Source organism: Urocitellus parryii, chromosome 11, assembly GCF_045843805.1.
Source record: "Urocitellus parryii isolate mUroPar1 chromosome 11, mUroPar1.hap1, whole genome shotgun sequence".
Taxonomy (NCBI): domain Eukaryota; kingdom Metazoa; phylum Chordata; class Mammalia; order Rodentia; family Sciuridae; genus Urocitellus; species Urocitellus parryii.
The window spans coordinates 18,746,825-18,770,174 of NC_135541.1; the positions used below are offsets into that span (position 1 = coordinate 18,746,825).

A 23,350-nucleotide genomic window follows, 5' to 3' on the forward strand; every position below is an offset into this window, starting at 1 on the left:
TAATAATCTGCCCCCAAAAGGCAAAGGCACTACTCTGAAAATAGGTTATTGTCATATTGTGATTAGCTGCCAATTTAGGACTCCCTTTTCCAACTGCCAAAGAACCTAACCACTGAAAAATGACGCAAAGGTAAGGACATTTGATACATACAAAATTAAAATATATATTTGAATTTTGACAGCTCTATTTTTAGCTAACTATTTAATATATAATTTTAAATCATTTGTCCTCATTTTTTATTGCTTTGTTTTGTTCTTAAATTATTAGATTATGGTTAACCTTCCTATAATGATACAGTTCTGACAAAATTCTCCAGCATCCCATTCCTAGCATGAGGATGGCAACAAGAAAAAGCAAGCACATACTTCTGGAGACTAGATCAGACACATTTGATAAAAGACAACTCCAACTTTCCCTTAAGAAAAGACCCACTTTTCTGACACACCAGCTCACTTACCTCTCCCATCGCTCTTCCCTCCAGAGCAAGTGCTTGAAAATCATGATTCAGTTCATCCATAGAACGTACCTGGTGTTCAGAATAGAGAAGGAAAAAGCTTCAAGTCAGTATATTTGATTTCACATACAAATTACACAACTGAAACTTTTCTATATTTACTTTCAGATACTGACAAAAGACAGTAACAAAAATGAAGTAAGATTAAACATTCACTTACCTTTAACCCTCAAGGTTCCCCTAAGATCACTGTTTATCCCCTCCCATTCCCTTTTATTTTCAAAACATTAAAACACAATATCATAAACATAATTTTGTTAGCTGTTTTTCATACTTTGGGGATGGGGGGATTGGGGATTGAACTCAGGGGCACTTGACCATTGAGCCACATCCCCAGTCCTTTTCTGTATTTTATTTAGAGACAAGAGTCTCAATGAGTTGCTTAGCACCTTGCTTTGAATTTGAAATCCTCCTACCTCAGCCTCCCAAGCCTCTGGGATTACAGGCATTCACCACCACACCCAATTCTCATATACTTTAATAAGATAAAGACCACTATGCTGAAGAGCAATGATGTTTGAAGATTATTATGTGACCAATTCAGATAATGAGTCAAAATATCACAGTGCTCCATTCAACAATGAATAGTTAAGTATAAGCTAAGGAACTCATATGATACAATTCGCTATTCCAAAGGGGTAAATTTCTGCCCATCCTTAAGAAAGGGACTTATTAAAGAGAAAGACTTCCTAGCACTTCAGGAGGCAGAGGTACAAGGACTGCCAAGTATGAGACTGGCCTGGATAACTAAGGGAGAACTGTCTCAAAATAAAATAAAACTATAGGGATGAAGGCTGGAGTTGTGGCTCAGCGGTAGAGCGCTCGCTTAGCATATGCGATCCTCAGCAGCACATAAAAATAAAAAAGTGAAATAAAGGTATTGTGTCCAACTACAACTAAAAAAATAAATATTAAAAAAATTTTCAAAAAAAAAAAAGAAAGGACTGGGGATGTAGCTTCGTGGTTTAGTGTAGCTTAGTGGGTTTAATCCCCAGTACTGGTGAAGAGAAAAAGAAGGAAGGTTCTTCTATTCTCTAGAAAAGACCCCCAACTGCCTGAAGCAGAAGCAGAAACCTCTCAAACCCTCTCCCCTGATCACCACTACCTTCCCATGGTTGGTATACAAATTTCTTTGCACACAGTAAGTGCAAAGAAAGTGAAGCTAGAGCCAAGCAAGAGGAAAGTGTATAGAGCGCATGAAACAGAATGCAGTTGAGAACCAACTTTTGGGGGGGGGGGGGCAGGTGCCAGGGAACTGAACCCAAGAGTTCACTGAGCCACCACTGAGCCACATTCCCAGCCCTTTTTATTTAGACACAGGGTCTCACCAAGTTGCTTAGGGCCTCACTAAATTGCAGAGACTGGCTTTGCACTCACACTCCTCCTGCCTCAGCTCCTGAGCCACTAAGATAACAGACATGTACCATTGAGGCCAGCAAAAATCTTAATTTGTCTAAACTGACACTACATAAAAATGTAATCATTTTATTGCTTTGAATCGCATATTTTTAAACCCAGAGGAGACACATGCTACAAATTACACTATGTCATAACAGCTTTGGAATGTTTGCTAAAAATGTAAATTTATGAAATTAAAATTTAGTTATAAATACAAACGGAGACAAGGCTTGTTACTATGGTATAACAATCTCAAAAGGCCTTGAAATAACTTAAGATCACTTAACAGGGTGAGTTCACATTATTTAGGTAAGCTGGATATATTCTAAACTGTACCTAATAAAAACAAAGGAAAGTTGGGCTGGGGTTGTGGCTCAATGGTAGAGCACTCACCTTGCATATGCAAGACCCTGGGTTCGAATCTCAGCACCACATAAAAATAAATGAGTGAAATAAAGGTATTGTGTCCAACTACAACTAAAAAATAAACATTAAAAAAAAAAAAAAGGGAAGAATGAGGACAGGATGTTAACTGGAAGCTGCAAATGTTATGATCTTGAATCTTCAGGCCAGCATTAACATTTACAAACCAAGCAAATTAAACACACAAAGGTCTATATCTACCTCCTGTGAAATCTAATTATACATTTAAGCTAGGCAATTCCTGAAAATCCAAAAACCTACAAATATAGTTTTAATCAGGAATATTAGAAATTCTATTTGTATATCCCAAGGAAATTAGGAGTAAGAAGGCAGTGAATATGCATTATGCAAATTTATCTAATCACCAAAAACAATCTCATGGTTATTATTTCCATTTAAGAAGTTAGAAGATAAGTCAGTCAGCCAGCAACTCTGGAGGCAAGAAGATGGCAAGTTCAAGGCCAGCCTGAGCAATTTAGCAAGACCCTGTCTCTAAATAAAATTTAAAAGGTAGAATGCCCCTGGGTTCAATGGCTAGTACCAAAACAAAGGAAAAAAAAATGTGAAGACTGACACCAGGTGCCATGCAATGAATGGCCTGCCACCTGTAATCACAGCAACTCAGGAATCTGAGGCAGGATGGAAAGTTGAAGGCCAACCCAGGCAAGACCATATCTCAAAAAATGAAAAGGGCCAGGTGAAGTGGCGCCTGTAATCCCAGTGGCTCAGGAGGCTGAGACAAGAGGATCACGGGTTCAGCAACAGTGAGGCACTAAGCAACTCAGTGAGATCGTGTCTGGAAATAAAATGCAAAATAGGGCTGGGGATGTGGCTCAGTGGTTGAGTGCCCCCGAGTTCAATCTCCAGTACCCAAAAAAAAAAGAAAAAAAGAAAAAGTTTGGGGATGTACCTCAGTGATAGAGGGCCTCTGGGTTCAATCCCCCAGTACTGCTAAAGAAAAGAATGGAATGAACGAATTAAAGCTGAGCCTTAGAGAAATGCATTCTCCAACCATTGTTAAACAGAGAAGAGTATAAGAGAAAACCAAAACTCAGAGCACTGAAATGATATGTCCAATGGCCTTCCTACATCACCAAACTGCCTCCGTGGCATTCACAGGAAATCCCACTCGCAGTGCTGTACTAGAAACATAATAAAACAGCCTTGTGCTTTGCAGTGGGCTTTGGTGTTCTCGGTCTTCTTGTCTTTGCTTTCCACTGTCTACCCTCCTGTGTTCAAAGCATGCCTATCCTGCCCCTGTAGATATTTTCTACTCTTTTTCTCTAGCTTCTTTCCATCTTTTTTTTTCCCCTTTCACAACTTATTTGCTGTTTGTCTCTCTCAGGTCTACTCTCTCCTTCACACTCTTTATTCCCTCCAGCCCTCTGTCTCTACAAGTGTGACTCTTCCCCTATCTCTGTGTACCACCCACTCCCTGCCTCCCAGAGTCAACTATTAAGAAGCCTGAGCTGGGTGTGGTGGTGCACGCCTGTAATCCCAGAGCTCAGCAGGCTAAGGGAGGAGATTCACAAGTTTGAGGCTGGCTAGCCAACTTGACAAGGCCCTAAGCAACTTAGTGAGACCCAGTCTCAAAATAAAATATAAAAGGCGGGGTTGGGGTTGTGGCTCAGTGGTAGAGCACTAGTCTAACATATGCGAAGCCCTGGGTTTGATCCTCAGCACCACATAAAAATAAATAAATGAAGGTTCTGTAAGAGAAAGAAAGAGAGAAATTTCACTATCTGCAGTTTTCTTTACTAACCCAGAAACTCCATTTTAAAGTTTTACTCTCAATTAACTAAATCAGATCACACAAAACGATTTTTTAACTATTCAGGAAGTTATTTGTTTAGAATATAAGCAATAAATGACACCAAGCAGACTTTCCAGCCAAGATTCTTCCTAGTAAACAAAACTAATGAACCAAAAATGATGTTCAGAAATCAAGAGAACTCAAATAACAACACAGACCGCTGCAAGAAATAAAATAAATAAGAACCCTTTTCCACCATGAAGGAGAAGAGCTGTCACTTTTTTAATATTTATTTATTTTTATTTTTTTAGTTATCGGCAGACATAACATCTGTGTTTGTATGTGGTGCTGAGGATCGAACCCGGGCCGCACGCATGCCAGGCGAGCGTGCTACCGCTTGAGCCACGTCCCCAGCCCCTGTCACTTTTAATCAGAGTAAATTCCACCATCAAGACAAAACAATCTTTTCAAGTTCTTAAAATTTACACCTCCCCTTTCTCTAGAAATCTCTTTTGAGTAGCAAGTTAATGTCAATTTGTAGTACTACTAATTCCTTTTTCACTTTTGCTAAATGTCACCAAGACTCCCTTCACTGTTTTCTCATTGGACCACTTGGCAACATTGCCTAACTTTCTTATTACCCCAGTTCAGTGCTTTCTCTGCTGCTGCCTCTCCCCACAAAGGTACTTCGCAGTCCCTTTGTCAAAAGGGCAAAGAGAGATTGGGCACAGTGAGGCACACATGTAATCCCAGTGACTCAGGAAGCTGAGGCAGGAGGATCAAAGTTCAAGAGAAGCCTCAGCAACTTAGCAAGATCCTATCTCAAATTAAAAAATAAAAGGGGTAGAGAGAGAAAAGGGGAGGGGAGGGGAGGGGAGGGGGGATAGTAGAGAATAGGACAGACAGCAGAATACATCAGAAACTAGAAAGGCAATATGTCAATCAATGGAAGGGTAACTGATGTGATACAGCAATCTGTATACGGGGTAAAAGCGGGAGTTCATAATCCACTTGAATCAAACCGTGTAATATGATGTATTAAGAACTATGTAATGTTATGAACGACCAATAAAAAAAAAAAGGAAAAAAAAAATAATAAAAAAAAATAAAAGGGACTAGGGGTATAGCTCAGTGATACCGCACCTCTAGGTTCAATGTCCAGGAAACCACCACTCCCTCCACCCCCAAAAAAAAGAGGCAAAAAAAGTTTGACAATTTCATCCCAAAGATATCATCAAGACATATTACCTGTGCTTCTGAGTTTCCTGTCCATTTCCAGATTAGAGAACAACACCTGCCTTCTTCTAAAAGGGATCCTGTCCTAACTAGAACCATTATTTAGCACATTAAATAGGTATTTTAGGGCTGGGGATGTAGCTCAAGCAGTAGTGCGCTCGCGCGGGGCCCTGAGTTCGATCCTCAGCACCTCATAAAGATAAAAATAAAGATGTTGTGTCCACCGAAAACTAAAAAATAAATATTAAAAAAATTCTCTCTCAAAAAAATTCTTTAAAAAAATTTAAAAACATCACTTCACAAATCTTTAAAACTCATATTCTAAAGTGCTTGCCCTATCCATCATCCTTTGAAAAGCCCTACTTATCAAACCCAATATCCCTCAAACCAATCAGAATGGAAGCCATATGCTTCACTGTTTGTTCATCTATAAAGTTTAACGACCACCAGCTATTCCACAAATTTGTTGTAATTAATGATGAGACAAAATGTTCAATACTTAGTAGGTTCTTCTTCAACCTTATCCACTTCATACATTGTTATTATTTCACACATTCAACCCTCTTTTTCTCTCTACCCTCAGTTTAGGGCAATTTTTGGTTATTCGTTGTGGAGGGGAAGAAGGAACCAGGAGGTTCTATTTACTTCAACATTTAACTTCCATAATCAATATATCAGAAGTACTTAAATCACTGAAGTACTTAGATCATTCTGAAACGTAGCATTTCAATGCAAATTCATTTTTTCAGTGTTCTCAATTCCCAGACAAATCAAACAATTTCAGAGAAACTAAAAGAAAGAGGTTTTTAGTTATTTTTCTTAAAAACAACAACAAAAAAAAAACCACAGTTAAGTCGTTTTCTAAAATTCTTTCGTTCATTAACCATGCAATGTGGTCTCTTGATTTTCCTCCCAGCTCTTTAGGTTTTTTCTTTCTATTTGCCAGCCTATACTGTAGTCAAAAACCTAAAACTATGGGCTGGGATTGTGTCTCAGAGGGAAACATTTGCCTTGCATTTGTGAGGCACTGGGTTCCATCCTCAGCAACACATTAAAAAAAAAGAAAAGAAAAAAAGATATTGTGTCCACCTATAACTAAAAAATAAATATTAAAAACAATACTAAAACTGAGTCTTAGGGACAAAGGAACCCCAAATTGTGTGAAGTTAATAATCCAAACTCATATTTTATGAGTTACAATGTATCAGTTTTTCAAGGCCACATTATTAAATATTAAACCTGAAAGGGCAGAAAAAAGGCAGGCTATGGTAGACTAGCCAACATAAAATCACTGAGCTGAAGGTGTATCTCAGTGGAGGAGCTCTTGTCTAGTATGCAAGAAGCCCTGAGTCCCATTCCACTAGGGAGGGAGAAAGGGAGGGAGGGAGACATCTAAGAAACACCAGGCTTTGATATTTGATAGCATTCTAGTTCAGTTATGGCCTTGCTTTGCTGGTATTCCTGTCCTCCAATTACAGTTCCTGAACTGCTCAGAATGTCTTTATAATGAAATGTCCTTTTATTGGCCAGACTGACCAGTTCTCTGTTGCTTGTAGAGAAACCAAATTCAGACACAAAAGTTTACTCAAAAACATATTAGGTGTTTCTACTTAGAATCAAATTAACTCAGCTGTACGCTGCACTTGGAAAATTAAAATCCAATGAATCAATATTTTATGAACACATTCTGCAACAGGTAAGACACCTATCAATAAAGGGCAACTTCAAAATTCCTACCACCTTTGGGTATAAAGATAGTCTGGTTCCAAGAATATTCCCCATAATAATGGCCAACCCTCTAGAATCTGGTGATAAATGGTAACCTGAAATTTCCTGAAGATTTGGTGATTGTTCCTGTCATTTGGGTAAAATATAAAGTGATAAATAAGCAGAATGAGACAATTAACACAGAAAAGAAAAGCTCAGTGTGTCAAGCCTGTGACTTGGGAAGCTGAAGCAGGAGGATAACAAGTTCAAGGCCTGCATCAGCAACTTAGCAAGTTCCTGCCTCAAAACTGAAAAATAAAATGGGCTGGAATGTAACTCAATGCTACACACCCTGGTATGCCCAGTACCACCAAAATAAGTCAGGGAAGAGAGAGCAGGGAGAAGAAGAAAGAAGAAAGAACAGGCTGAAAGCAGAAGAGATAAGAGACTTAGGTGCCCCTGAAATTCTCCTATATTTAGGAGGCCCCCATATATATATATTCCTTGCTTGAGGGTTCATAAATTTCCTGCTATTTTCATTAAATGCCCTGAATTTTTGCTAACTAGAACAGATCTCTATACCCTGAGGTTAAATTAGAATATTTATTTCCTCATAAAGATAGGGTTTTCATCTCCACACCTACTTTTGTTCTCCTGGAGGACTTTTTAAACATGCAAACCTAGATCTCAATGGCTCTATTTCACATAGTCCCAGAACAATAAGGAGAAGAGCTGGTGCCAAGAACCATTATGGAAAGAGATACCAGTGAGAAAAAGCCAGGCAAAAGCAGAAGAAATCTGAGCAATGAGAAGAAATAGAATATGAGAATTAACCTAATTTGATTTAAATCATTAAAGTGCAAAAACCTATTATGTCTGTTCTATAGTTTCTTCTGCTCCACATATACCTGTACTATTAACAATAACAATACTACTAAAGACTTATGTATGCCAGGCCCTGTCTTACACTTTCTATGCCTTATGATCTCTTTTTTAATAATCATAACTCGGGCTGGGATTGTAGCTCAGAGGTAGAGCGCTCGCCTACCATGCATGAGGCACTGGGTTCAATCCTCAGCACCACATAAAATTAAAATAAAGATTTTTATATTCACCTATAACTAAAAAATAAATATTTAAATAATAATAATAACTCCCCAGGCGCAGTGGCACACACCTGCTCAAAATAAAATAATAAGAGCTGGAGATATGGCTCAGTGGTAAAGCATCAGCAGGTTCAAACCCCAGCACCAAGGGGGGAAAAAGTTGTAACTCAAACGCGTAGTACTATTATTCACATTTTGTAAGAAAAGCAGCTATTCCAATCCTTAAATAAAACAGAAATAAGTCAACATTCTTTCTCAATTACTGGAGGGAAAAAAAAAAAAAAACACCAAAAAACTAGGGCTGTGAATATAGGAAAGTGGTAGAGCACACGCTTAACATGCACAAGGCCCTGGGTTCAATCCCCAACACACACACTTTTGGCTTCGCTGCAAACCCTAGGTATGATCTGATTCATAAATCTTTCCATTATTTGCTTAATGTCTTTAACAACACTGAACACCAGGCACTCTAAAATAGACATTATTCCATTTCAAATGTGAAGAAACCAAGGTTTAGAAGTAACATGTACAAAGTCAGAATCAGAAAAGAAATTCTTAAGACTCAAGTCTCTATACCTATTACTACTTCTTCCTATTCTCCTCAAAGGCAAACACAAAAATTCTAGCACACCTGGGGTTAAACGGCTGTTATTCCAGCATGGGTTTAGGACACCATTTTTATTCTCACTTCTATGCCAGACAAGAGGGGAAAAAATGTAGTCAGATCCTTCAAATCCATAATTAAGCTAAATTTTCATTTTTTATTAGTAATAATCATTTAAAATTGCTAGCACCTTTAGCAATTAAAGCAAATGTTGTACTGTTAAAAGTTGCATATTATCTAACACTTTCTTTTGTTGACATCCTGCTAAGATGATTGATGTCCAAATGATAAACTGTGATTAAGTTATTTTAATTATTTGTGCTACCAGAGCAGATTATATACACCTCATGTACACAGCACTTCCTAGACGTGAAAGAAAACTACTCAGAGAGTAAAAAAGAATAAATTTTAAAATTTTCTAAGGTAACCTATAATAATAATGACCTTTAATTACAAAGACCTCAGTGAGGCAAGGTGGAACAAGCCTATAATTCCAGGAACTTGGCTGGTTGAGACAGGAGGATCACAGATTCGAGGTTAGCCTCAGTGATTTAAAGAGAAGCTATCTCAAAATTAAAATAAAAAAGGGCTGGGGATACAGCTCAGTGGTAGAAAGAAAGAAACCTCACAACTACAAGTTCTGCCAGTTTTTCTCAAATTTCACCAAACATGGGCCAGGGATGTGGCTCAAGCGGTAATGCGCTCCCTGGCATGCACGGGGTGCTGAGTTCGATCCTCAGCACCACATAAAAATAAAATAAAGATGTTGTGTCCACTGAAAACTGAAAAATAAATATTAAAAAAAAAATCTCTCTCTAAAAAAAAATTTTTCACCAAACATGATTAAGCTAAATCAATAATGAGGGCAAGGCCATTTTATTTATTTATTTTTTTAAATTTTTTTTAGTTGTCAATGGACCACTTAGTTATATGTGGTACTATGAATCAAACCCAGTGCTTCACACATGTTAGGCAAGCACTCTACCACTGAGATACACCCCTAGCCCATGAACAATCTAGTAAGTATAAAAATTAAGATAATGACAAATCATATTTTTGAGGTGGGAAACTACCATCTATACAATTTATTTGAATGGCTAACTCCCATCTTTCAAAAAAAAAAAAAAAACCTCAAATACATAAAAAAGACTCCTCCACAACCATATGCAATCCCTATACAACATATTTACTATATGTAAATAACCATATTTACATCAAAAATGTTTATTAGCAAACAGAACACATCAAAAAGTTTTTCACTAGCAGTTAAAAATTATGAAATATCAATCTCGAAAAAAGTTCACCCAAGAGTACTTAAACCCAGTTGTGGCAAATCTGTAAGTTATTTTGTCCAAAAAAAAAAAAAAAGTGAAATTAGCAGTGGATGCAGCTTAGTGGTAGAGCACTTTAACAGCACTGGCGGCCCTGAATTCCATCCTTAATACATTTCAAAAAGGAACGTCTTAATCTGGAGTGAGGGGGGAATGCCTCTAATTCCAGCTACTCTGGGAGCTGAGGCAGGAATATAGCAGGCAACTTAGTAAGACCTTGTCTCAAAATAAAAAATAAAGGGCTGGGAATGCTAATCAATAATAGATTGCTCCTGGGTTCAATCTCTAGTATCTACCCCCTACACACATACACACACACACACACACAGAAGATATGTCTAAATCTCCACATATACATATATTTTATATGCATATAAAATGAAACTAGAAGGATATACTCCAATGCTGACTTACTTAAAACTTCCAACAGTTTCTACATTTTCTATAATGCCTATGGAAAGATAAGAAAGCATTTTCTGAACATAAATTTGGCAACATTTATGAAGTCTTCTAAAACATTAAAACTTTTTAAACCAATAATCTTTCTAGAAATAGAGTGGATGTGGATATGTAACCGATGTGATTCTGCAATCTGTATTTGGGGTAAAAATGGGAGTTCATAACCTACTTGAATCTAATGTATGAAATATGATATGTCAAGAGCTTTGTAATGTTTTGAACAACCAATAAAAAAAAAAGAAATAGAATGTAAATAACCAAAATAAAGAATAAGCTTTATGGCCAGGTCGGGTGGCACAAGCCTGTAATCCTAGCAACTCAGGAGGCTAAGGTAAGAGGATTATAGCAAATTCAAAGACAGCCTCACAACTAAGTAAGACTTTGTCTCAAAATAAAAAATAAAAATGGGCTTGGGATGTGGCTCAGTGGCTAAGTGACCCTAGGTTCAACAAGTACCAAAAGAAAAAAAATAATAATAAGCTTTATAGGGCTCAGTATACATAGCTCAGTGGTAGAGTGCTTGCCTAGCACACACAAAGACCTGGGTTCATGATTCCTAACACCTCAAAATAAGAATACACATATTTATAAGATTTTCATTGCATAGTTATTTGTAACAATAAGAAATAGGATAAGATGGACTGGAGTTGTGGTTCAGCGGTAAAGCACTTGCCTGGCACTGAGTTCAATCCTCAGCACCACATAAAAATAAGTAAATAAATAAAGGCATTGTTTTTGAGAGAGGGGGGGGGGGAGAGGGAGGGAGGGAGGGAGGGAGGGAGGGGATAAGAGGTAGATATCTAACAGAACATTTTTAAAAGATTAGGTTAAACTAGGCATGGTGGCACATGCCTGTAATCCTAGCGGTTTGGGAGGCTGAGACAGGAAAATCACAAGTTCAAAGCCAGCCTCAGCAATGGCAAGGCACTAAGCAACTCAGTGAGATCCTGCCTCTAAATAAAATACAAGATAGGGCTGGGGATGTGATTTAGTGGTCGAGTGCTCCTGAGTTCAATCCCCAGTACCAAAGAAAAAAAAGAAAGAAAAAAGGTTAGTTATGGTATATTCAGGGGAAATTTCCACAGGGATAGCACTGTTAAAAGGAAGAGACAAAAAAAAAAAAAAAAAAAAAGGAAGAGACAGATGAACCTTCTGTGCCATACATAATTGTTACAAAAGCCAGGCGTGGTGGTACATGTCTGTAATCCCAGCAACTCTAAAGGCTTAGACAGAAAAATCATACATTCAGGACCAGCCTTGGCAACTTAGCAAGGCCCTAAGCAACTTAGTGAGGCACTGTCTCAATTTTTTAAAAAAATTTGTAAAGAACAAGGAGTGTGGTGCAATGGTAAAGTACCTCTGGGTTCAATCCCTAGTCCCCACCCACCCCCAGCCAAAAAAAAAAGAAAGCAAGCCAGCATTCACTGACTTCTTTCTTCCTAGCACTCTAAATTATAAGATAATTCTAAATTGTCCTCCTTTCCCAGCTCCTTCTCCTTTTAATAAAATAGAAAACAGGAGGAAAAAAGCTAAATAACTCATCCAAAGTATGGTAGCTCCAGAGTCTGACTCTTACCCAACGTCCTGTATCAGGAATCAACCTAAGTCTGGGGTATTCCAACCTTTTCAGCAATAAAAGCAAAAATATAAAATAATCCAAATCCAACAAAGCTGCACTAGATAAAAGTCTACAAGAAAACCAGACCTTGTGAAGGAGCCATGCCATCCACTGTAGATATGAAGACATAACAACACACATAGCCCATCTGTGAGCAAACACTAAGATTCTTCTTTTACTTTAAGGAGGATTAAAAGGAAATAAATCATAATGAAACCATGGAGAGAAAACTGCTTAACTAGGAGAAGAAAGTCTCATTCTGAAGACTTAAAAAGAGAAATATTCCAAAAATGATTTTTTATTGTAGGATAAAATAAACACACATATATAAACATAAGACATATTTAGGAAAGTATTTGAAATCCTTAACAGATGGCAACAGAGCTTCTCCAGAGCTTCCAATACAGAAATAGAAAAATATTAGCAAAAAACAGTTGGAATAAGCAATACTGTTTTTAAGTACTGGGGACTGAACCCAGGGACACTCTACCACTGAGCCATGTCCCCAGCCCATTTTAATTTTTGAAACAAGATCTCACAAAATTGTCAAAGCTAGTCTTGAACTTGGGATCCTCTTGCCTCAGTTTCCTGAATCACAAAATTACAGGATGTGCTACCATGTCTGGCTAAGCAAAACTTATTTTAAAAATAAAAAGAGGCAAGCTGGGATTGTAGCTCAGTGGTAGAGCACTTGCCTAGCATGTGTGAGGCACTGGGTTCCATTCTCAGCACCACATATAAATAAAAATAGAAATAAAGGTCCACTGACAACTAAAATAAATAAATAAATAAAATTTAAAAACTACTATAAAGTGTGTTTAGGGGCTATGGTTGTGGTTCAGTGGTAGGGCACTTGCCTAGCATGTGTGAGGCCCTGGGTTCAATCCTCAGTACCACATAAAAATAAATAAATAAATAAATAAAGGTAGGTATTGTGTCCAAATATAAATAAAAAAATTTTTTTAAAATGTGTTTACATTTAAAAATTAAAAAAATAAATAGAGGTTAGGGTGGACCAGGTGTGGTAGCGTAGCCTGTAATCCTAGCAACTCAGGAGATTGAGACAGGAGGTTTGGGAGTTTGAGGGTAGCCTCAGCAACTTGATGAGACCCTAAGCAACTACCAAGATTCTTTCTCATAAAGAAAAAGGGGGGTGAGGGTTATTGGAGACGTAGCTTAGTGGCAAATTGTCCCTGGTTTCAATTTCTAGTACCAAAAAAAAAAAAAAAAGCAGCAGCAGTGGCTGGTATGGTTCAGTAGAAAAGTACATACTTAGTTAGCATGCTCAAAACACACAAAAAAAGATAAAGAGATAAGGTTGGGAAAGACATAGGAAATGTAAAAATTCATGTAAAAAATAAAATTTAGGGGAAAAAGGAAAAAACAAGTAAATAATGCAAATGAATCTGAAAACTTCTCAATCTGATAACTCAACAAAGATTAAAAGAAAACTAAAAAAAAAAAATGTGGAAGCCAAATGTACACCAATTGATGGAAAAACAAATATGGTATGTTGAACAGAATACCTATCAGGCATAAAAAGAAATCAAGTTAGGGCTGGGGATGTGGCTCAAGCGGTAGCACGCTCGCCTGGCGTGCGTGCGGCCTGGATTTGATCCTCAGCACCGCATACAAAAAAAAAAAAAAAAAAAAAGATGTTGTGTCCGCCGAAAACTGGAAAATAAACATTAAAAAGTTCTCTCTCTCCCTCTTTAAAAAAAAAAAAAAGAAAGAAATGAAGTACTGATAAAAACTATCAATATTCATGAACCTTTAAATATTATTCTAAGTGAGCCAGGCTTAGTGGCACATGCCTATAATCTCCAGCAATTTAAGAGAATGAGGCAACAGGATCTCAAGTTCAAGGCCAGCCTAGGCAATTTAGCAAAACCCTATCTCAAAATAAAAACAGCTAGGAACTAGGGATATAACTTGGTAGCAGAGTGCCCCTGGGTTAAGCCCATGAATGTAAAAAAAAAAAAAAAAAAAAGAGTAACCATCACTCCTGGTTGAGCATCCCTAATCCAAAACCTAAAACCCAAAATGCTCCAAAATCTAACTATTTGAGTGTTGACATAACACCACAGTGGAAAATCCCACACCATAAAATTTGCTTTCACAAGCAACTATCTCAAAATCTGGAAAAAAAAAAAAAAATTCAAAACTCTGGTCCCAAGCATTTTGGATGGTCCCAGGTAAAAGATACTTAACCTTTACCTGGCAATTGCACTCTGGTCATTTGAAATAAAATGAAAACTTACATTCACACAAAACCTGTAAGACATTGTACTGTCATGTGTAACTAATTAAAACAAATTTAAAAAATAACAAATGTTACTACCATAAACTCTTAAGGTTAAATAAATGACTCATTATTTAAAAAAAAAACTTGTAAGTGAAGATTTACAGCACCTTTATAATAACTAAAAATCGGAATCATCATAGATATCACAGGCTAACCCCTGTGATCCTATCTATGTCATGGAACATTAAGCAGCAACAAAAGGGAACAAATTATCTGTACATGCAACAACTTGGATAATTCTCCAGGAAACCATGTTGAGGGGAAACCACCGCCCAAAACACACACACACACACACACACACACACACACACACACACAAATAACTAGCCAGGCACTGTGGCACCATCTTTAATCCCAGCTATTTGAATAGTTTTTGTTTTTTTTTTTAAAGAGAGAGTGAGAGAGGGGAGAGAGAGAGAGAATTTTTAATATTTATTTTGTAGTTCTCGGCGGACACAACATCTTTGTTGGTATGTGGTGCTGAGGATCAAACCCGGGCCGCACGCATGCAAGGCGAGCGCGCTACCGCTTGAGCCACATCCCCAGCCCAATCCCAGCTATTTGAAAGACTGAAGCAGGAGAATCAAGGTCTGCTTGGGCAACTAAGAGAGACCCTATCTTAAAATAAAATAAAAAGGGCTAGAGGTGTAGCTTCGTGATAGAGCAGTTGTCTAGCATGTGCAAGACTCAGGTTCAATCCCCAGGACCACAAAAAAGTAAAAGCCAATTTCCATCGGAGATGTACTATATGATTCCATTACATAACATTTTTGAAATTACAAAACCAGAAACACAGCATAGATCACTGGTTGCCAGGGGTTAGAGACAGGAGGAGAGAAGGAAGTTGAATAAATAGGGAAGGTAAATGTGGTTATAGAAAGAGCAACATTTTTGCCAACTATTCAGTATCTTGACTGTCTGATGAAATTATATCTAACTTGAGAGAGACACGGGATGGGGTTATGGTTCAGCAGTGGAGTGCTCGCCTAGCACCGTGTGAGGCCCTGGGTTTGAACCTCAGCACCACATAAAAACAAAGTAAGGGTGTTGTGTTCAACTACAACTAAAAAATAAACATTAAAAAAAAGAGAAAAACATACACTGAATATAAACAAACCAGAAATCTGAAAAAATCAGGTGGATTGTATCCTAGATATGATCTTAAAAAAGTTTTGCAAAATGTCAACAATGGAAAAAACTGGGCAAAGTGTACAAGGGAATTCTGTTCTACAACAGACACCTCTATCCACAAGTTTTATGTTCCAAGATTCCCAGTGAATGCCTAAAACAACAGAATGAAACTCTACCTTATCCCTGTTTTTTACTATATATACATACCTATGAAAAATCATCACTTTTCACTCAAATTGAAGACCTTATGGTTTCTCTTTGGAACAACCAAATTGCCAGCATCACTATTCTTGCACTTAGAACCACTAGTAAGTGAAATAAGGCATTAACTGAACACAAGCACTTACCAAACCACAACACTTAGCTGATATCTGATAATCAAGGGGGCCAGGTCAGGTAGTAGCTATGCAGATAAATACAATAGGGGCTGGGCTATATATCAGTGCTTAGCACATGCAAAGCCCAGAGTTCAATCCCCAACACCAAAAAAAAGAATACAATGGACAAAGGGATGATTAATGGCCACAAGGATTTCTTCACGCTACTCTGAATCAAATGAGTGTGCAAATTGAAACTTACAACTGTTTATTTTTAGAATTTTTCATTTATTATTTTGAGACCATGACCAAGCTCTAAACTGCAGATAAGGGGTAACTACTGTATTTCATATAACTGCATATGAACCCACGATTAACTAAATTAAAATATTAAAAAGGCAACTGCTAGAAGGAAATAATAAATATCCAAGTTAAATTGATAGTTTCTGAACAGAAAAATCAAAATATTCAAATGGACAGCCAAAGGAACCTTTCTCAGGTTATAAAACTACACACATCTAAATGTTCACCAGGGCTGGGAAAATGGCCCACTGGTACAATGCTTACCTAGCATTCTAAGGACTTATGTTCAATCCCCAGAATCACTAAATAAATAAATAAAGTAGTGAGTAAAGGTCTCATCAGAATAGAAAACCAAAATCACATTCTCGGGGCTGGGGATGTGGCTCAAGCGGTAGCGCGCTCGCCTGGCATGCGTGCGGCCCGGGTTCGATCCTCAGCACCACAAACAAACAAAGATGTTGTGTCCGCCAAGAACTAAAAATAAATAAATATTAAAAAAAAAAAAAAAACAAAATCACATTCTCTTCCATACTGTTCTAAAGTTGGAGAATTACATAAATATGCCAGCAGAAGAAAAAAATGCACATAACATACCCTCCATTCTCAAAAAAACTACATGCTGAGACGATGATGATTAAAATCTACAGTCTTGCCAGGTGCAGTGGCAAAGTCTAGCAATCCCAGTGGCTTGAGAGGCTCAGGTAGGAAGATCAAGAGTTCAAAGACAGCCTCAGCAATTTAGCAAGGCCCTAAGCAACTAAATGAGACCATGTCTTTAAATAAAATATACACGAGAGGCTTGAGGATATGGCTCAGTGATTAAGCAGCCCTAAGTTCAATCCCTGTTACCACCCAAAAAAAATCTAGTCTTGGGGCTGGAGGTATATCTCAGTGACAGAGCACTTCCTTAGCATGCCCAAGGCCCTGGGTTCAATTCCCCAGCATTATTTTAAAAAGTAAAAATAAAAAGGTCTACCACATGTGGCCCAAAGATTTTGCAGATTTTGTATTGACACAGTGTCTCTTGTGCATGAAGTCTCCAGAAACACAAGATATAAAATAATGAAATAGGCCACCTACATGACCTCTTTCAAATACTGACTGTACCAAGCACTTTTTCTAACCAATTAAGTGTGCAGACATACACACACACAGAAAAGGATAAACAAACTTGTACAAACATTTAGTGGACTACTATTCAGCAATAAACTCTCAAATGCATTTGGCTAAATAAAAGAAATAAAGTTCAAAACTATTTACTATATAATTCCATTTACAGTATATATGACATTATAGAAAAGGTAAAAACTAGAGACACAAAAAACAGACGAGAGATCAATAGTAACTGGAACAGAGTTAGGAGCTGACTTCAAAGGGAAAACAGGAAATTTGGAGAGTGATACAACTGTTCTATATCCTGGGTTACAAGACCTCATTTGTCAAAACTTATAAAACCATATACTAGCCAAACACAGTGGAGCAGGCCCTGTAATCCCAGCGGCAGGGGAAACTGAGGCAGGAGAATCACAAATGCAAAGCCAGCCTCAGCAACCGCGAGGCACTAAGCAACTCAGACCCTGTCTCTAAATAAAATACAAAATAGAGCTAGGGATGTGGCTCAGTGGCAGAGTTCAATGAGTACAATCCCGGGCACCCTAAATAAATAAATAAATAAATAAGTAAGTAAGTAAATAAATAAATAAATAAATCCCTGATGTTCGATCTCCTTTTCTATTTCTTCTAACTCTTTAAAAAAAAAAAATACTACAAAAACAGCCTTAAAGTATGGATGGCATTTTCAGGTAAATGGACAGAACTACAGAATCATGCTAAGTAAAATAAGCCACTCCTCAAAACCAAAAGCAGAATGTTTTATCTGATAAGTGGATGCTGATCCACAGTAGGGGGATAGGGATAAATGAAGTAACTTTAGTTTGTGTAGAGGGGTGTAAGGAGAGGCTAGGGGTTATAGGGTTAGCAAGGATGGCAGCATGAGACAGACATTATTATCCTATGTACATGAATGATTACACCACTGGAGGGACTCTGTGTCATGTACAGCCAGAGGAAAAGTTGTGCTCCATTTGTGTATAATATGTCAAAATGCATTCTACTGTCGGGTATTACTAAAACAATAAAAAAAAAAAAAAGAAGAGCAACATGAGTTCAGGAGAAGAATGACCCAAGAATGTTAAAGAAGTCAAAAGCAAAAGACCTATATTTTAACTACATACATTTTAAACTCTGAATTTCAAAAGACACAATAAAGAAAGTTAAATGGCATATAAAAGCATTCTAGTGAATACAAGAAAATGACATACACACCCACCAAGAAAAAAAAAATGGACAAAGAACATTCATATAAAGTTAGTAGAACTTTAAATTGGTACAGATATCTGAAGAACAATCTGGAAATATCAAAATTTTTAATACATTTTGTTAGCAAATTTCACTTCTATGAATTTACTCTAAAAAATTACTCTAGAATACAAATATTCTACAAAATTGTTAGCCAGCTGCAATGAGGCACACATGTAGTTCTAGATACTCCAAAGGCTGAGGCAGGAGGATCAGAAACATCAGCAAGACCCTAAGAGTTCATCTCACAAAAAATGAAAAAAAACCTGAGGCAGCATTTAAAATGTCAAAAACCAGGCCACAGCCCTGCAAGGTAGGGCATCCCAGCTACTCAGTCGGAGTCAGAAGGATCACAAGGCCAGTCCCAGTAATTTAGCAAGGTCCTAAGCAACTCAGTGAGACGCTCTCTCAAAATAAAAAATAAAAAGAACTGGGAATGTGACTCAGTGGTCAACAACTCCTAGGTTCAATCCCTGGTACAAAAAATAATAGTAATAATTTTTTAAAAACCAGAACCAGTCTGTAGGGTTGGAACCACCTGTAAGTGTTTGGACCACTTGTCCAGCCTGCACGAGGCCATGGGTTCGATCCCCTGCACTGCACACACACCAAAAAAAAAAAAAAAAAAAAAAAAAAGGAAGGGGGGACCAAAAACTAAAAACAACCTAAAGTTCATGAACAAAAATAATTGGCCAAAGCCATGTATCTGTTCATTTCAAAGGATGGTCACAATATATTAAAGAGAAAGAGATTACTGCACAATGTGTACACACACACATTTTTATAATGTGGAGAAAATTATTCCATTTGATTTATTAAAAAGAAAGAGATTACTGCACAACGTGTACACACACACACGTATATTTCTATAGTGTGGAGAAAATGATCCCATTTGATTTAAAACTACATGTAGATTCATAAATCTGTGTTTATATGAGTACAAAAAAAGCCTGGAAGGAAATGAACCAAACAGAAAAGTAGTTAACTCTGAAAAATAGATTATTAAAATTGTTGTAGAACAATCATGTACTATTAAAAAAATTCCACTTTAGGCAGAAAGTAGATTAGTGGTTATCCCAGGCTAGGGGGAAGTGAAGAAAAGCTAACAATGGATACAGGGTCTCTTTTTGCTGGGATGAAAATGTTCTAAAATTGATCAATGACTATAATAAAAAGCACTGAATAAACACAGCAGTATACTTTAAATGGGTGAATTGTATGGTATGAGAATTAAATGTCAATAAGTCAGTCTTAAAATTCCACTTTAGAACAAAAACTTGTAATATGTAAGGAAAAAAACTGTATTTAAACATTCACAGACTGTACAAGGACCCACTGGAAATTTTAAACCCAAAGAATATCTCTTTTAAATGCTTCAAATAAACCTCCCAGCATCAAGAGCCTGAGGCAAGAGGATCACAAGTTTGAAGCCAGCCTAGGTCCCTGTCTCAAAACAAAAAATACAAAAGGCTTGCATGTAGCTCAGTCATAGAGCACACCTGGGTTCAATCCCTGGTATCACAAATAAATAAATAGCTTCAAATGGGAGAAATGAATTTCTAGTCCTAAGAACTAACTGTTGACAATATAGAGGAAATTACAATTTTCATTCAAACATAACAGGAATACTATTTTCTTTAGCTGTCTTTTAAAAAAATCCCTTTTTAAGAACTAAAATTAACCTCAAAAATGTGTTATACTGGAACAGTGTGGTACGTGTTCCCAGACAAGTGACATAACTAGGAACAGACAAGGTTTCAGTGTTTTACCAACTAAGGAAGTAAACTTTTGTCCCTATAGCCTTTCTGTTAGAAACTCAAGGGTCCAGTCAAAGTGGCCCACACCTATAAGCCCAGCAGCTGAGGGGGCTGAGACAGGAGGATCACAAGTTCAAAGCCAGCCTCAGCAATTTAAGGAGGGCCTTTCTCAAAAGAAAAAGGGCTGAGGCTGAGCGGTAGACTGCCTAGCTGATTTAAAACTACATGTAGATTCATAAATCTACATGGTTTCAATCCGCAGCACCACATAAAAATATATACATAAAGGTATTGTGTCAAACTACAACTGAAAAATAAATATTTAAAAAAAAACTGAAAAGACCTGGGGATGTGGATAAGTGCTTAAGCGACCCTGGGTTCAATCCCCAGTATCAAAAGACAAGAAACAAAAAATCAGAGCTGACAAAAGTCCTTAAAACAGTCTTTACTACAACCCTTCAATGAATGCTCATTGGCTCCTTTTCTTCAATCCAAACCCTCTCAGTATTCAAACCCTACATTCTGTTACATCTATCAATTCAAAATGACAACTTAATATTCTTCAAAAGAAGCATTCCACTCAATGTCTCTTCAATATGCCCTGATGGCAAAATGTATTCATTCATCATTTATGAAGTACATATTATTTTCCAGGTGCCATAAATAAAAAGTGGAGGAAAAAAGGTTTTTGTTTTTGTTTTTAGGAACTATCACAGAGGTTCTTAACTAAGGTGCACATGAGGATCACCAGGGAATGCTTTAAAAAACAATACATGAACTGTGACTCATCACTGAAGATTTTGATTCAATAGGCCTGGACTTAAGCCCAAGAATCTGTTTACTGAAACAGCTTGCTAACACCCAGCAGTGAAAAGGTAAATATTCAACTACAATACAGTGGCTAAATGCTTCAAGAAGATGTGTACTAAGTACCACACAGGCACCAAAGGAGGGCACCCAACCTTGGGAGGAAAAAAAGGGGGGAGTAGAGGGCAATGTTTACCAGAAATGAAGATACTTTAATTCAAGCTTGAAAAATAAGGGGATGACTAGGTGAGTGAGGAGAGAAAGCAGTTCCAAGAAGAAAAAAACACCATAAATAAAAATAGAACTAACTGCGATGAGAAACTACAGGAACTATAAAAATAGCATGCGCATTCAGAAAGCTACAAATACTTCAGTAGAGCTGAAACAGAATGCCAGTAAAGAACACTGGAGAGGTAAGCTGGGCCAAAACACAAAAGGTCTGCTATGCCATGATGGGGAGCTTGGGAATAATAAAAAAGCAATAAAAACACAACTAAGTAAATAAATAAAAAGAAATTAAGCAAGGGGAAGACATAAGCAGAAAGAAAAGAGGAGATGCAAAAAAAAAAAAAAAACAGACTACTGTTAAGTGTCCAGGTAAGAAATATAGGCCATTCAAATAAGGCAACAGGGACAGGATATAACTTTGGAACTGCTGCAGGTGGGTGCAGGAAGTGGGAATAGCTCTTTTTAAGCCTCTAATAGGCAAGGCCTATAATCTCAGCAGCTCAGGAGTCTGAGGCAAGAGGAGCTCAGCAACATAGTGAGGCCCTGTCTCTATAAAATATAAAAAGGGGCTGGCAATGTGGTTCAGAAGTTAAGCCCCTCTGGGTTCAATCCCAGGTACCAGAAAACAGCCTCTAATAGAGGTGCCAGCTAGATGTAAGGGCACATTCCTATAATCCCAGCTTCTTTGGAGGTTGAGGAAGGAGGATCACAAGTTTGAGATCAGCCTGGGCAAATTAGACAGAACCTATCTCAAAATAAAAAGGGCTGGGGATATAACTCAATGGTAGAGCACCCCCTGGTTCAATCTCCAATAACATGGATAATTATAAAGATGCCATCCTCAGAAATAGAATACAGAAATGAAGAAAACTAGTGAATTCAGTTATGAACAGCATTATGCCATTCACGAGTACCTATTATGTACCAAATATTAGGCCTCTAATTAGACATATAAACTAAGCTTTTTAAAAAACATTTTTTATTTGCTCTAATAAGTTATACATGACTAAGCTTTTATTATTGTCCCTAGATGAAAAATTCATGAGAACCAAGTAAGACTTTAAAATGTGATGTTTGTAAGGTGTATTTGAGTTTTATAAAAAAGTTAACTACACCTAAATGAAGAATAGTAGGTCTCCAAAGAATTATCTAGAGTATGAGCTAATCACCTTCAACATCTCATCTGAGCTCTTACAACATGCCTCATTTTTCTCATCCATTTTCTCATTCATAAAAAAACGAATGGTTAAAACCTACATGGAGGAACTGAGAGTATAGCTCAAGGATATAGAGCACTTGCATAGCACATGAGGTCCTAGGTTTCAATTCCCAAAACTACCTTCTTCGAAAAAAAAAAAAAATTATTTGTAGTTCAAATCATATAAAAAGATTAAAACAATTCCAGCAAAGCTTGTGAATATGTGTGGTTATTATATCCAGATATAGAAAGGAAGCACACAGTAATAACAACAAAATTACCTGTAGATCCCATTGGATACACTCTAGCAACCTATGCTAAACACATTACTAACATTTTTACATTACTAAGATTTTTTAAAATTAAAATACAAATAATTAAGAGATCACTGCATTGGAACGATAGTTAAATGATTTCCAAGGTCTATTTTAACACTAAAATACCTCCCACTGGAAATTTATGAACCATCCTCTTTCATTTAAACGAGCAAACCAAGCTCTTCATATTAAGACAGTATGATTTGACTTTTTTCTTTTTTAGCCAACTGAAGTTTGGAAAATACAAAACAAACAAGAAAAAAAAAAAAAAATTGCATGTAATTTCCCCACAAAATATTTTGTTACACAGATATAACAATATTTTGTGGTATTTCCACCCAGTTGTTAACCCATATACATCACTCCAAATAAAAAACATAAAGCCTATTTTCTAGAAAATAAATCCACAAATTAAAGAATTGCATCTGGTATACAATAACCTTCATATGATTTTTTTGGATCCCCACATCCATATCCAT

General features: G+C 37.0%; 1 protein-coding gene across 19 annotated transcripts in view; it reads right to left on the reverse strand.

The window, feature by feature from the left end:
- Pum1 (pumilio RNA binding family member 1) overlaps positions 1 to 23,350 on the reverse strand; it is a 122,433-nt gene that overhangs the window by 83,597 nt on the left and 15,486 nt on the right. For all 19 annotated transcript variants that reach the window (XM_026391617.2, XM_026391616.2, XM_026391615.2 and 16 more), the window contains one exon: positions 459 to 527. In XM_026391617.2, the coding sequence (XP_026247402.1) occupies positions 459 to 527 (69 nt within the window). The remainder of the gene's footprint in view (positions 1 to 458; positions 528 to 23,350) is intronic.